The sequence below is a fragment of the Acipenser ruthenus genome, chromosome 30, assembly GCF_902713425.1.
Source record: "Acipenser ruthenus chromosome 30, fAciRut3.2 maternal haplotype, whole genome shotgun sequence".
NCBI classification, from domain to species: Eukaryota; Metazoa; Chordata; class Actinopteri; order Acipenseriformes; family Acipenseridae; genus Acipenser; species Acipenser ruthenus.
Window position 1 is genome coordinate 2,464,881 of NC_081218.1, and position 15,556 is coordinate 2,480,436.

The window sequence follows — 15,556 nt, forward strand, 5'->3', positions numbered from 1 at the left end:
GGTTCAAATCCCACCTCAGCCACTGACTCATTGCGTGACCCTGAGCAAGTCACTTAACCTCCTTGTGCTCCGTCTTGGGGGTGAGACGAAATTGTAAGTGACACTGCAGCTGATGCATAGTTCACACACCCTAGTCTCTGCAAGTTGCCTTGGATAAAGGCGTCTGCTAAATGAACAAATAATAATAATAATAATGCAGAGCCGGCTCTGCCTTCGAGAAAGACATGTTGTACTGAGAACGGCTATTTGCATTTTCAGATTGACCCCAGTAAAATATTGACCTATTTTACTTTACAAATTCACACTTAATTCGGATAGGGAATGTTTTATTGAATGAATAACACAGTATAATGCATTGTGCTGCCTCCCTCTTGTGGCAGAAGCAGAGTACTACAGGGAACAGACCAGGGATGGGGGTGAAGGGGATACTGTTGCGTCTGATCTCTTCTCAGCCCCATCTTCAGCCCCTGCGGTGGGCGTAGAACTCGTAAGCTTTGGGCAGTTTCCCGAAGCTGCTCAGAACAGGGCTGACGTCTATCTCTTCCGGGGGCTGAGTCCCGGTGAAGCGGAACTTCTGCAGGAGAGATGTGAAGAAAAGGAAGATCTCCATCCTAGCCAGACCCTCTCCCAGGCAAACCCGCTTCCCTGTGCACAGCCACGGAGGGAAAAAGGAAAACAGCTTACAGTGAAACTGAGGATCCAAACCCTTCTGTTATCCCAACAGCCCCTGGTTAACCTGCCTCGTTGCGTGCGGTGCACAGCCCCCTCGGTTGTCTGTGTCCACGTGTGAAGTGGTGACCTCGAATCAAGTTGCTGGCGCATTTCGTTCTCGCGCACTCTTTGCTATGTCTGTCCTACAAAGAGTGCAAGAGAAAATACACTCTGAACTTGATTAGAGGAAGCCACCAAACACTGGGAAACACAACACAAGCCACAAGCTCTGAATAAAAAGTGGACAAAATCCTAATATTACTGTACTTGTTTATATCGCGTGCATTGTGGTTTAAATGTTCAAAATGGATTGTCACGGACGTTCTGAGTGCAAGATCTAAAAATGTGGCTGTTCCTCATAGGTTCCAGTGGGGGTGTGACTTATCATAATGCTTTTACCCACCTAGAGAAAAGACCAGGAAGGCGTTGTTCTTCTTGAAGCCTCCGTCTTCATCCAGAAAGTGCTCGGGGTTGAATTTGTCAGGGGTTTTCCACAGCCTGGGGTCAGACAGCACTGAGGACAGCAGGGGCAGCACCATGGTCCCCTAGACAACCCAATCACAAAGAGACTGAAGGACTGACCAAACTGACCCTTGTCCGGTCTTTGATTTGTGTTTTTGATACTTATTTTTCATCAGAAACAGTTGCAATATCTTACATACTGTATTGCCTCGTTACTCGAGAGCGGATGTCAGTGATCTACTGGCCTCTGGAGGACAAAGGCCAGCCCTGCAGGTGTCTGCCTGAGCTCACCAGTCGTCTGGCCAGTATGGTGCGCTGTAGCGCGATGAGGAGACACAGCATGCAACAGTGGCATTGGATATGGATATACATTCACATATCTTGGCTGTGTTTCTGAAAAGTACAGAGACTACCTCCTAGCCTAAATGTAATAGTTTTTGATTGAAAACTTGCATGGAGCTTTGTTTGCTCACCTCTGGAATGGAGTATCCTTTGAATTCAGTGTCTTTAATCACTTTGTGAGGGACTGCAGTGGGTGTCAGGTCCATTGACCTCTGGATTTCATGAATCACAGCATCTGTGTAGGGCATGTGCTGCCTGTCCTGGGCAGAGGGGCTTCGCTCCGAGCCAATCACTGCGTCGATCTCGCGATGAATCTTCTCTGAAAGATCATTGTGTTTATTTAATGCCTGCAATTTTTAAGCACCACCAAACATGACACAAAAGAAAGACAAATACGACCCGGGATGTAAATAACCCACTTAATGCAGAGCAGTTTTACCTATTCCAGGTTTTACTATGAGCTTGATTAGCCCCAGTGTGCAGGTAGCAAGCACAGGTGTGTCTTATTAAACCAGGAATGGATCAAAGTGCTATGCAACTGGTCTTTTTCCATCCCTGTACTGTACCACTGAACATCTGATATATACAGTATAGAAACGATTAATTGTTTCAGCTAGTGCCTTCCTCAGACCACAGAGTGTTGTCTCCTTGTAGCCGTGCAATAGAAAGTTAATACCTTGAATGTGGGGGTACTTGATCATGATCAGCAGAGCCTGTCTCAATGTGGAGGCAGTGGTTTCTGTCCCAGCAGAGAACAGATTGAACACCGTCGCCACCAGGTTTTCATAGTGGAATTCAGTCTCGGGGTTGTCTTTCTCCTACAGGGGAGACGACAGTGTTAAGTCGGGGTGCGCTGATACTTAGATTCAGCAGTACGGCGGTAAAAATGTCAGCACCCCAAAATGAGAGGAACTTTTAAAACACTGCACATTCCATAAGAGACCCTAGTGCCTCTGACACCCTCCGACGCGTACTGTGTGAAGGCTACGGGAGTCTCACCTGTTGTATTTTGATCATGAAGGCCTCTATGAAGTCACCAGGGCAGTCAGGGTCCAGGTCTTTCTCCCGGCTTTGAGCTTGTTCCTTCACAAAGGCCTTGAGATTTTCTATCTCTTCGAACATCTTGTTATGAGTTCCAGGAAGGTGTTTGACAACATTGGGGAACATGTTGTAGAGCTGCGAGGGGAGGGGATGGAGGAAGGCAGGAGTTACTCTCACTTACAAAGGAATAATACCCATTTTTGTACCTCACTTATACTGTAGGCTACGTTATCCGTAAAATTTCCACTGAACAGTTTTGTTGGAACTGTAAGTGTATATATTGCATTTGCAAAAAGAGTCTGTGGATCTTATTTTCCCTTTTGCATGGTCATTTTGCCATATTCCACATGACTTTCCCATGGTCATACTATGCATTTACCACAGCTTACTATTTATTTTTGTATACGCTTTACCACACCTCTCTGTGCTTAACAATGCTTCCCTATGCTTTACCATACCTCTCTGTGCTTTACAATGCTTCCCTATGCTTTACCAGACCTCTCTGTGCTTTACAATGCTTCCCTATGCTTTACCAGACCTCTCTGTGCTTTACAATGCTTCCCTATGCTTTACCAGACCTCCCTGTGCTTTACAATGCTTGCCTATGCTTTACCAGACCTCTCTGTGCTTTACAATGCTTCCCTATGCTTTACCACACCTCTCTGTGCTTTACAATGCTTCCCTATGCTTTACCACACCTCTCTGTGCTTTACAATGCTTCCCTATGCTTTACCAGACCTCTCTGTGCTTTACAATGCTTCCCTATGCTTTACCACACCTCTCTGTGCTTTACAATGCTTCCCTATGCTTTACCACACCTCTCTGTGCTTTACAATGCTTCCCTATGCTTTACCATACCTCTCTGTGCTTTACAATGCTTCCCTATGCTTTACCACACCTCTCTGTGCTTTACAATGCTTCCCTATGCTTTACCACACCTCTCTGTGCTTTACAATGCTTCCCTATGCTTTACCATACCTCTCTGTGCTTTACAATGCTTCCCTATGCTTTACCAGACCTCTCTGTGCTTTACAATGCTTCCCTATACTTTACCATACCTCTCTGTGCTTTATTATACTGCTGTGCTTTTACTATGGGGCACTTTTATAAGGGTGTAGTTCTGCACCTTGCACAGTGATCTCAAACGTGTTCTGGAAACATCATCACTTCACAATAACACATTACCATTCCAGTGGTGCTGTTGATAACAATGAAATAGCTTTCTACTGCTAGCAGAAGATGCTGGAACTGTTCGTCGTTGTATTGAAACCTCTTTCCAAAGACAATGGAGCAGATGACATTGGAGACCGCGTTGCAGAGGATGAATTTGGGGTTAAAAAGAGCTCCTGTGAAAGAGGAGACCGTAAGTCCTTTAAAAGAATGAAGTATAGATTCTAATAGTTTAAAGTTGAAATATTTCCAAAGACTCTTGGCAAAGAGTGATGATTAAGCATTGTCAAAGATCTATCCAGCGAAATTGCTTAGAGCATCGCTTTCCAAACAGCCTACCTCCTTTTTCTGCAAAGGCCTCAACCACAGACTTTGCTTCCTCTTGGATTCTCTCCTCAGTGCTCCTCCGTCCCATCCCGAAATTCTTCAGCGTGGTGATGGAAAACCTGCGGAGCTGTTTCCACCTCTCCCCGCTGCTGACCAGCACCCCTAGTGGCGAGTACGGAGAACACCACAGAGAAAGTCATTCTAATTTAATTAATTTATTTATCCAAGGCGACTAACAGGTGTTACAGGTCAGTAAACGGTTACATTGTAAGACTAATATATACTACAGTGTCGTTTACAGTAAGTGGAAATAATACTTCTAAAATACAATATGAACCAGAACTCTTGGCTTCACCCAATTGTTCTGCATCAATCAGTGTTTCGTAATACTTGCTTAGTTGTAACATCTGCTTATCTTCATTTCGCTTGCTTTGAATCTTTATCACTGAAAATAACAGAACAATGCTGGTCCTTCCCAGCCTCAGACATTGTGACCTTGCAGATAATGCAACTATTTACTCCCTAAAATCCAGTACATTCTGTAATAAAAACTTTATTCAGCTTATACTATACAAGAACATAAGAAGAACATAAGAACGTTTACAAACGAGAGGAGGCCATTCGGCCCATCTTGCTCGTTTGGTTGTTAGTAGCTTATTGATCCCAGAATCTCATAAAGCAGCTTCTTGAAAGATCCCAGGGTGTCAGCTTCAACAACATTACTGGGGAGTTGGTTCCAGACCCTCACAATTCTCTGTGTAAAAAAGTGCCTCCTATTTTCTGTTCTGAATGCCCCTTCATCTAATCTCCATTTGTGACCCCTGGTCCTTGTTTCTTTTATCAGGTCAGGTCAAAAGCAGTGCGCATACACATCATTCCAATACAGATATATAAATCTGTTACTTAAAAAAAAAAAAAAAAATACAAAACGGTTAAGTGAGTTTTAAATCTTACTTTTAGAAATGGTTATACTAATTTCTGTTTCTGCAGCTGCGGGCTTGCATTGCTGCAGGCATTTCAATACAATCTAACCAGCTTTCACATACCATAGTCTACTGTATCTCCTTCTCAGTAACATTCCACAGACTTGCCAGCGCTGATATCACTGAAGCATTCATTGGAATGTGTCAATTGGAATTATCATGTTGGTACTTGAATAAACTTGTCAACAGAGGTGCTTTGTGCTTTGTTACTAGCGTTCTGAGAACATGTTACATGATTTTCTATGTTTATGTTTTTAAGCTCCTTATTCATTTACACGGACTGTGCTGCATTGTTCATAGCTGGCTATCAGATTTTTTACTAAAGTCTGTTTCAAAGCTCTTGAAAATGTCCGCTCTAGTGCACTGGGGTTTGAGATCTGTCCTCAATCACTGCAGGACGAGCGATTAAAAAGAAAGAGGAAAAAAACATAAGTGCTGTGGTTTTTCTGTTCCGTACCACGTCACGGATCGTCATCTTTGTGTTGCCTGTTTGACAGTGTGAGCAACAATCCTGACGCTATCAGTGCACTAGAGCAGACATTTTGAAAAAGAGCTTTGAAACAGACTTTAAAAGTTGTCAGGATGTTAACAAGGAACAGAAAAATGACAGGTACGCTATTTAAACAGTTGTAGCAACAACTGGGGACGTGTAACGCTATGTTTGTCAGAACCTCGTTACTTACTCTTCAAAGTACCCCTACATGTTTATAGGGCTGATGATCCCATAATTCTAATGCAGCTGTTCTGGTAAGCATGCTGCTACTAAAGTGCCTCATGAGTAGTTGTACTAATGTTTTCTCTGTTAATTCATAGTTCTCTGGTTGCAGCAGTGAAGTTAATAGGATGATCCATTTTACGAAAAGGACCAAGTGTGTGTGTGTGTTTGTTTTGTTTTTATTTTTGACAATTGCAATTAGGTGTGGTGTTCTATGCACAGGATAACATTTGCAAACAGGGTAAGAGGTACTGGAGTTTTGGCAAATACTGCACTGTGATTGGTTGATTTCTGCTATATGCTTTATAATGTAAGACTGTCATTCCATCTCGGGGTGTCCTGATAAAACCACAAGAGTGAAGCTTGAATTATTCCTTGAATTACACAGCCATCAGTGTTGGCTCTACCATTAAAAGTTCCTTACCGTACCCGCCGGTCACTCTCAATAACATGGGGTAGCTGGCTCTCCCACTGAACTCCTCTGCTTGGTTCACCAGAGCGTCCCTTATCGTCTCGTAACCGCTGAGAATCACCACCGGCTTCGGACCCAACCACACTGTGAACACCGAACCATATTTCTGACTGAGCTGGGGAGGAAACGGCTGCATGTTAGGGGGCTGTACGTCCACTGTCCTTTGCAAAGCGGTCCTGGCTTGCAAAAACAGCTCCTTAAATCTTACCAGCTGTCCATTCGCTACCCTTATGAAAGTGTACTGTAGTAAATGCACAGCAAAGTGTAGTAAAGCACAGTGAATGCATGGTAAAGCATAGGGAAGGATTGTAAAGCACAAAGAGGTCTGGTAAAGCACAGGGAAGCATTGTAAAGCACAGAGAGGTCTGGTAAAGCATAGGGAAGCATTGTAAAGCACAGAGAGGTCTGGTAAAGCATAGGGAAGCATTGTAAAGCACAGAGAGGTCTGGTAAAGCATAGGGAAGCATTGTAAAGCACAGAGAGGTATGGTAAAGCATAGGGAAGCATTGTAAAGCACAGAGAGTTATGGTAAAGCATAGGGAAGCATTGTAAAGCACAGAGAGGTCTGGCAAAGCATAGGGAAGCATTGTAAAGCACATAGAGGTGTGGTAAAGCATAGGGAAGCATTGTAAAGCACAGAGGTGTGGTAAAGCATAGGGAAGCATTGTAAAGCACAGAGAGGTATGGTAAAACATAGGGAAGTATTGTAAATAATATCAAACTATGCCATGGTAAAGTTTATCAATTAACATGGCAAACCTGGGTAAACGATAGTAAATGCATCGTACACCATTCAAAAATCATGGTAAAACTAAAAAAAATAGAGAGCAAAGTGGGCAAATACTTTCAAAACCATTTCATCCATTCTTTAAATCAACCCCTATTCTTCTGCAAGGAGAGAACGTCACAGTAATGTTACAAAGTGAGAAACAAACACTTTGCTTAGGAGAACTCCGATTATATTACTCGATTGTTTTATACTAGTTTTGTACAGTTAACAGCTTTTTAACCTCTTTAAAAAAATTTTAAAAAATCGCAGTTAAGTAAAAACACTTTGAAAATACGTTCCGTCATTAATATTTGTCATGTCCCGTATTGCTAAACATACTGACGCTAATGTATTATTGCACTGCTGTTTCACTGTAGTGATAATGTGTTGCAAGCCTAAATTTCTGCATCCTATTTTATTGTTTTCTATTAGTATTATTTGCACTTACTGTAAACTATACTATATTTAAATATGAATCTTATATTGTAACCCGGTACTGCCCTGTAACACCTGTAAGTTGCCTTGGATAAGGGCGTCTGCGGCGCTTGCATTAAAATAATGGAATAGCTAGTGTTCCCTGATCGTTAATGGACTGTCAAATGAAATAGGAGCATCGCTTACCTCTAGGTAAGATTTGTGTGGCTTCTTCAAATCCACCTGCAGCAAGTTCCCGAGTACAGGCCAGGGAGAGGGTCCGGGGGGCAGCCTACTGGTCTTAACGCTAGACCCGCGGCTCATTAAAACCAGGACCAGCAACACAACCAACCCCAGGAGAACCGAAAGGGCGTTGGACTCGAGCAGAAACACAAGATCCATGAAGCCAAGGTCAGCGAGAACCTGTTGCACGAAGTTAGCTTTCAGAGAGAGTGTGATGCAGCCAAGCAGGTGCTCCACAGTTGTGCCTCTGGAGGTTCAGGAGTGGGGAGGGAGCAGGTGTGGCATCACAGTATTTGTTGGGGAGGGGGGAGGAGAAGGAGGAGGAGGATGAGGAGGAGGAGGAAGGGGGGGGGGTTGTTAGACCTTATCAGGAAAACAAAGTCTGGCCCACCTTAACAAAGAAGCCAAGCTGTGGCATACTTGTTTTGCTTAACACCGCAATGCCCACAGTTAGTAAGTCTTGAGACTCTTTGTATATGAGTGTGTGTGTGTGAAACTTTTTAATGACATATTGAGAGCCTGATTTGAGAACTCCAGCACTGCATCTTTTGTAGGGGTGTTCCGATACTGGTACTCGCAATTGCTTTTAAGAAGTATTTAGCGGCAGGTACTGAATGTATCCATTCATTGAAGTGTTTCCAAACAAGAAAGGCTCTCCTTCCCTCACCTTTACAATGGAGTATCAATCAATGGCAATTAACTCCCACACCAAGCGTCTTAAAAGACGATTGGAAGCAAATTGTGATTAACAGTCTCACCTCCCAAACTTGTGCAAGTTTGACAAGCCAGTTATATGTAACACAGCCTAGATCACTAGTCACACTGTCTTTAGATCAGCTATGATAGAGGCTGTGTGGTCCAGTGGTTAAAGAAAAGGGCTTGTAACCATGAGGTCCCCGGTTCAAATCCCACCTCAGCCACTGACTCATTGCGTGTCCCTGAGCAAGTCACTTAACCTCCTTGTGCTCCGTCTTGGGGGTGAGACGCAATTGTAAGTGACACTGCAGCTGATGCATAGTTCACACACCCTAGTCTCTGCAAGTTGCCTTGGATAAAGGCGTCTGCTAAATGAACAAATAATAATAATAATAATGCAGAGCTGGCTCTGCCTTCGAGAAAGACATGTTGTACTGAGAACGGCTATTTGCATTTTCAGATTGACCCCAGTAAATTATTGACCTATGTTACTTTACAAACTCACACTTAATTCGGATAGGGAATATGTTTTATTGAATGAATAACACAGTATAATGCATTGTGCTGCCTCCCTCTTGTGGCAGAAGCAGAGTACTACAGGGATGGGGGTGAAGGGGATACTGTTGCGTCTGATCTCTGCTCAGCCCCATCTTCAGCACCTGCGGTGGGCGTAGAACTCGTAAGCTTTGGGCAGTTTCCCGAAGCTGCTCAGAGCAGGGCTGACGTCTATCTCTTCCGGGGGCTGAGTCCCGGTGAAGCGGAACTTCTGCAGGAGAGAGGTGAAGAAAAGGAAAAGCTCCATCCTAGCCAGCCCCTCTCCCAGGCAAACCCGCTTCCCTGTGCACAGCCACGGGGGGGAAAAGGAAAACAGCTTACAGTGAAACTGAGGATCCAAACCCTTCTGTTATCCCAACAGCCCCTGGTTAACCTGCCTTGCTGTGTGCTGTGCTCTTCTGCCCTGCTTGCCAAGAAAATACTCCAACCAGCCCTCCATTTCTGGTACCTACAGAACACTGCATTGCTGTAGGTTATATATTCAGAGGTACAGGTGGATTAGATCTTTTTTGGAGGTTCTTTGATTGGGAAAGTCATGTAGTAAAATGTCACTGCCATAAATCAAGTATCCAAACACCACCGGGACCCAGTTAGTTTGGTTAACAGAAGTTTGTTTGTCACCAGGACCTAACTGTGACTTATCATAATGCTTTTACCCACCTAGAGAAAAGACCAGGAAGGCGTCGTTCTTCTTGAAGCCTCCGTCTTCATCCAGAAAGTGCTCGGGGTTGAATTTGTCAGGGGTTTTCCACAGCTTGGAGTCACACAGGACTGAGGACAGCAGGGGCAGCACCATGGTCCCCTAGGCAAACCAATCACAAAGAGGCTGAAGGACTGACCAAACTGACCCTTGTTCGGTCTTTGATTTGTGTTTTTTTTCATACATTTATTTTTCATCGCAAATCAATGACACAAAGACAGTTGCAAATGTTTTAAGTTCTATTTTGAAGTCAACCCCTACAATTTGAGTGCCCTCCAATCCCACTGCCAAGCCAATCCATTGTTTCCTAATTCGTAACTCCCTCTAAAGTGGACATGCCACAGAGCAGGGGTGTGCCTAATACCTGCCAATTTTTAAATACTTCTTGAAGGCGGGTATCAGAACACCCCCCTTGCATGGAGCTTCGTTTGCTCACCTCTGGAATGGAGTATCCTTTGAATTCAGTGTCTTTAATCACTTTGTGAGGGACTGCAGTCGGTGCAAGATCCATTGACCTCTGGACTTCATGAATCACAGCGTCTGTGTAGGGCATGTGCTGCCTGTCCTGGGAAGAGGGGCTTCGCTCCGAGCCAATCACAGCGTCGATCTCGCGATGAATCTTCTCTGAAAGATCATTGTGTTTATTTTAGTGCCTGCCAGCAGTGTTAGTTTGAATGCTGGGGTACTTGTCCCAGAGCTAATTCAATGTGGGGATGAGCGGAGAGTGATATTAACAAGAAGACTCCTACTGCAGAGCAGATTCACCCATTCCAGGTTTTACTACGAGCTTGATCAGCCACAGTGTACCAGCTCAGGTGTGTCTTATTAAACTCATAGCAAAACCAGGAATGGATGAAACGGCTAGGCAAAAGGAGCCTTATTTCCATCACTGTACTGGACCACTGAACAGCTAACCTCAATAATAATGGTACTGCAATTCAAATGTAACCCTAATGTTAGTAAAAACATAAGTAACTAATACTTAACTTGTATATCTGTATGTTCCCATCCTGGTGATTTATTAACAGTGAATAAACATGTTCCCTATCCCCTGTTAATATGCAGTCTAGAACAGCAAATGATTAATTGTTTCAGCTAGTGCCTTCCTCAGACCACAGAGTGTTGTCTCCTTGTAGCCGTGCAATAGAAAGTTAATACCTTGAATGTGGGGGTACTTGATCATGATCAGCAGAGCCTGTCTCAATGTGGAGGCAGTGGTTTCTGTCCCAGCAGAGAACAGATTGAACACCGTCGCCACCAGGTTTTCATAGTGGAATTCAGTCTCGGGGTTGTCTTTCTCCTACAGGGGAGACGACAGTGTTAAGTCGGGGTGCGCTGATACTTAGATTCAGCAGTACGGCGGTAATAATGTCAGCACCCCAAAATGAGAGGAACTTTTAAAACACTGCACATTCCATAAGAGACCCTAGTGCCTCTGACACCCTCCGACGCGTACTGTGTGAAGGCTACGGGAGTCTCACCTGTTGCATTTTGATCATGAAGGCCTCTATGAAGTCACCAGGGCAGTCAGGGTCCAGGTCTTTCTCCCGGCTTTGAGCTTGTTCCTTCACAAAGGCCTTGAGATTTTCTATCTCTTCGAACATCTTGTTATGAGTTCCAGGAAGGTGTTTGACAACATTGGGGAACATGTTGTAGAGCTGCGAGGGGAGGGGAGGGGATGGAGGAAGGCAGGAGTTTGTAAATCATACAGTCTTTGTCATCACAAATATAGTGCAAATGTCATGGATATTAAATATTTTAACACAAAACTAAATTGAATGCAATCTAATTAGTTTAGCTGTGACTGGTGATAACGATTTACCTAACATCTCGAATATGCCAGGCACTCATGAAACAAAGGCCTGTCTATTTGGAATTGAATTACCCTATCCTTTTTCTGATACAATTGTGTACTTGCACATATCATGCAAAAATACTGAACTACTATGTAAATACACAGCAAATGTAAAGTGTTTACTGTCCCTTTTACTTTAAATAACTTATTATTGCAAAATCACTGCAATAAAATTATTGCAGTGATTTTGCAGTTTTTCCCACCTCTGTGCTTTACAATGCTTCCCTATGCTTTACCACACCTCTCTGTGCTTTACAATGCTTGCCTATGCTTTACCAGATCTCTCTGTGCTTTACAATGCTTCCCTATTCTTTACCATACCTCTCTGTGTTTTACAATGCTTCCCTATGCTTTACCATACCTCTCTGTGCTTTACAATGCTTTCCTGTGCTTTACCACACCTCTCTGTGCTTTACAATGCTTCCCTATGCTTTACCACACCTCTCTGTGCTTTACAATGCTCCCCTATGCTTTACCATACCTCTCTGTGCTTTACAATGCTTCCCTATGCTTTACCATACCTCTCTGTGCTTTACAATGCTTCCCTATGCTTTACCACACCTCTCTGTGCTTTACAATGCTTCCCTATGCTTTACCATACCTCTCTGTGCTTTACAATGCTTTCCTATGCTATACCTCTCTGTGCTTTACAATGCTTCCCTATGCTTTACCATACCTCTCTGTGCTTTACAATGCTTGCCTATGCTTTACCATACCTCTCTGTGCGTTACAATGCTCCCCTATGCTTTACCATTCCTGTGTGCTTTATAATACTTACATATGCTGTACCTCTCTGTGCTTTACAATGCTTCCCTATGCTTTACCATACCTCTCTGTGCTTTACAATGCTTGCCTATGCTTTACCATACCTCTCTGTGCGTTACAATGCTCCCCTATGCTTTACCATACCTGTGTGCTTTATAATACTTACATATGCTGTACCATGCTGTCACTGTGCTTTATTGCACTTTGCTGTGCTTGTACTGTGGGACACTTATAAGCGTGCAGGTCTGCACCTTGCACAGTGATCTCAAACGTGTTGTGCAAGCATGCTCACTTCACAATAACACATTACCATTCCAGTGGAGCTGCTGAGAACCTTGAAATAGCTGTCTATTGTCAGCAGAAGATGCTGGAACTGTTCGTCGTTGTATTGAAACCTCTTTCCAAAGACAATGGAGCAGATGACATTGGAGACCGCGTTGTAGAGGATGAATTTGGGGTTAAAAAGAGCTCCTGTGAAAGATCAGACAATAATTTGAAAGTCAAACTGTGTGCCGTTCCATGAAGTAGGCATGTTAATAGTTTGGAGTTTAAAAGTTTATATTTTCTAAGAGTTACATTTTTATAAAACGATTTAACCATTGCCAAAGATATGCGTGTCAGATGTAGAGTTCATCTGCATGGTTTTTACATTGCGCGGTTATCTATTCAGTCTGCTCCGAGTTCATGTGTCTCACAACAGAAGTAACCATCATCTAATAGAGGCCTTGTCATGACAGGTGTTTTGATTCGTTGCAGAAATTCCAGTATGTCCTCTTTTTAAACACGTTCAAGTCTAAAGTTCAGGTAAGGAAACAGAATCTAACATATAGTGGCTGTATAGTAATTGCTTGGAATTACTTTATTGTTGTATTGTTAGTTAATTATGATCTACTTGGGTCTGCACGATGGTGTACCTGAGCTGGTCCTGTGGGCACAAAGTGAATACACTAAAGCTAAACTAATGTCGCTTTCCAAACAGCCTACCTCCTTTTTCTGCAAAGGCCTCAACCACAGACTTTGCTTCCTCTTGGATTCTCTCCTCAATGCTCCTTCGTCCCATCCCGAAATTCTTCAGCGTGGTGATGGAAAACCTGCGGAGCTGTTTCCACCTCTCCCCGCTGCTGACCAGCACCCCTAGTGGCGAGTATGGAGAACAGCACAGAGAAAAAAAGTATTGCTTGACACTTTCATTCCTATCTGGAATATTTCTTCTGTCTCAAAAGATAACTCCAGGAAACTGAGGGAGACATGAATAGCTAGCTTTACAGCAGGATCCTCCGCAGCTCTGAATTACAGCACTGCAGCCAGAAGTCATGCAATTGTAGTTTGAATCCTGTACGTGAAAAGTTGTCGATTTTGTCTGAGGGCACACGCTGGCCTAAATAAAATGCTCAAAAGTGTACGTCGAATAAGATATGGGCTTCAGTGATTACACTATACACAGACAGAGAAGGTTGTTAACAGCAAGACGCAATTATAGGTACAATCGAGGCTAAGTAATTCAACTTATTACATCTCAGGGGGTTCTGTTAACATATAAAACCCCAAGTGCAAAGCCTGGTTGAATTATACAGCCATTAGTGTTGGATCTACCATTAAAAGTTCCTTACCATAACCACCGGTCACTCTCAGTAATGTGGGGTAGCTGGCTCTCCCACTGAACTCCTCTGCTTGGTTCACCAGAGCGTCCCTTATCGTCTCGTAACCGCTGAGAATCACCACCGGCTTCGGACCCAACCACACTGTGAACACCGAACCATATTTCTGACTGAGCTGGGGAGGAAACGCCTGCATGTTAGGGGGCTGTACGTCCACCGTCCTTTGCAAAGCGGTCCTAGCTTGCAAAAACAGCTCCTTAAATCTTACCAGCTGTCCATTCGCTACCCTTATGAAAGTGTACTGTAGTAAATGCACAGCAAAGTGTAGTAAAGCACACTGAATGCATGGTAAAGCATAGGCAAGCATTGTAAAGCACAGAGAGGTCTGGTAAACCATAGGGAAGCATTGTAAAGCACAGAGAGTATGGTAAAGCATAGGGAAGCACTGTAAAGCACATAGAGGTGTGGTAAAGCATAGGGAAGCATTGTAAAGCACAGAGAGGTCTGGTAAAGCATAGGGAAGCATTGTAAAGCACAGAGAGGTCTGGTAAAGCATAGGCAGGCATTGTAAAGCACAGTGAGGTGTGGTAAAGCATAGGGAAGCATTGTAAAGCACAGAGAGGTCTGGTAAAGCATAGGGAAGCATTGTAAAGCACAGAGAGGGCTGGTAAAGCATAGGGAAGCATTGTAAAGCACAGAGAGGTCTGGTAAAACATATTAAGAATACAGGGCACTGCCAATTCAGAACTCTTCCAAAATAACCTGCTTTATAGAAGATCTTGTTTTGGCTGGTAAGGACACACTGTACTTGTTTGCAACCTCAATCTTCACAGTACTATTGTTAAACCACTTAAGTACAGCTGCTCTGCATAACAGGTATTTACCTGTTCAAGTAGATCAAATCAGGAATTATAATACCTGCCTGTAACCTTAGAAACGCTGTACGGTACATATTGTACAGCCATGGGAAAAGCATGTTAAAGCTGCAGAAATACTGTGCTTCACTTTTATGTGCATGGAACCCTATATGCAGGTCCACTTGTGCAATTTTGTTGACTGTAAGGTCATCGTTTCGTACTTTGCATCTATGTTTTTAATGTGAGCGGGTGTCATCTTCAAACAACAGCGCCTTAAAGGTGTGTCGCGTCTCTTATTGCTAAACAGCATACCGAGGACTGAAGTCGGCGCTCACATTGAAGAAATGGAATTCAATAGGAGTATCGCTTACCTCTAGGTAAGATTTGTACGGCTTCTTCAAATCCACCTGCAGCAAGTTCCCGAGTACAGGCCAGGGAGAGGGTCCGGGGGGCAGCCTACTGGTCTTACCGCTTGACCCGCGGCTCATTAAAACCAGGACCAGCAACACAACCAACCCCAGGAGAACCGAAAGGGCGTTGGACTCGAGCAGAAACACAAGATCCATGAAGCCAAGGTCAGCGAGAACCTGTTGCACGAAGGTAGCTTTCGGAGAGAGTGTGACGCAGATAAGCAGGTGCAACAGAGTTGTGCCTCTGGAGGTTCAGGAGAGGGGAGGGAGCAGGTGTGGCATCACAGTATTTGTTGGGGAGGGGGGAGGAGAAGGAGGAGGAGGATGAGGAGGAGGAGGAAGGGGGGGGTGTTGTTAGACCCTATCAGGAAAACAAAGTCTGGCCCACCTTAACAAAGAAGCCAAGCTGTGACATACTTGTTTTGCTTAACACCGCAATGCCCACAGTCAGTAAGTCTTGAGACTCTTTGT

General features: G+C 43.9%; 1 protein-coding gene across 1 annotated transcript; it reads right to left on the reverse strand.

Annotated features, from left to right (window-relative positions):
- Positions 1–309: 309 nt before the first annotated feature.
- LOC131702719 (uncharacterized) lies at positions 310–15,361 on the reverse strand. The gene is made up of 19 exons (XM_059004525.1): positions 15,047–15,361; positions 13,831–13,993; positions 13,205–13,354; positions 12,531–12,691; positions 11,082–11,258; positions 10,759–10,900; positions 10,037–10,224; positions 9,561–9,702; positions 9,001–9,182; positions 8,408–8,415; positions 7,614–7,896; positions 6,176–6,338; positions 4,066–4,215; positions 3,742–3,902; positions 2,515–2,691; positions 2,192–2,333; positions 1,647–1,834; positions 1,115–1,256; positions 310–645 (listed from the first exon to the last, which is right to left on the reverse strand). The coding sequence occupies exons 1-19, from the start codon at positions 15,239–15,241 to the stop codon at positions 461–463; spliced, it is 3,099 nt and encodes a 1,032-aa protein (XP_058860508.1). The 5' UTR covers positions 15,242–15,361; the 3' UTR covers positions 310–460.
- Positions 15,362–15,556: the final 195 nt, after the last annotated feature.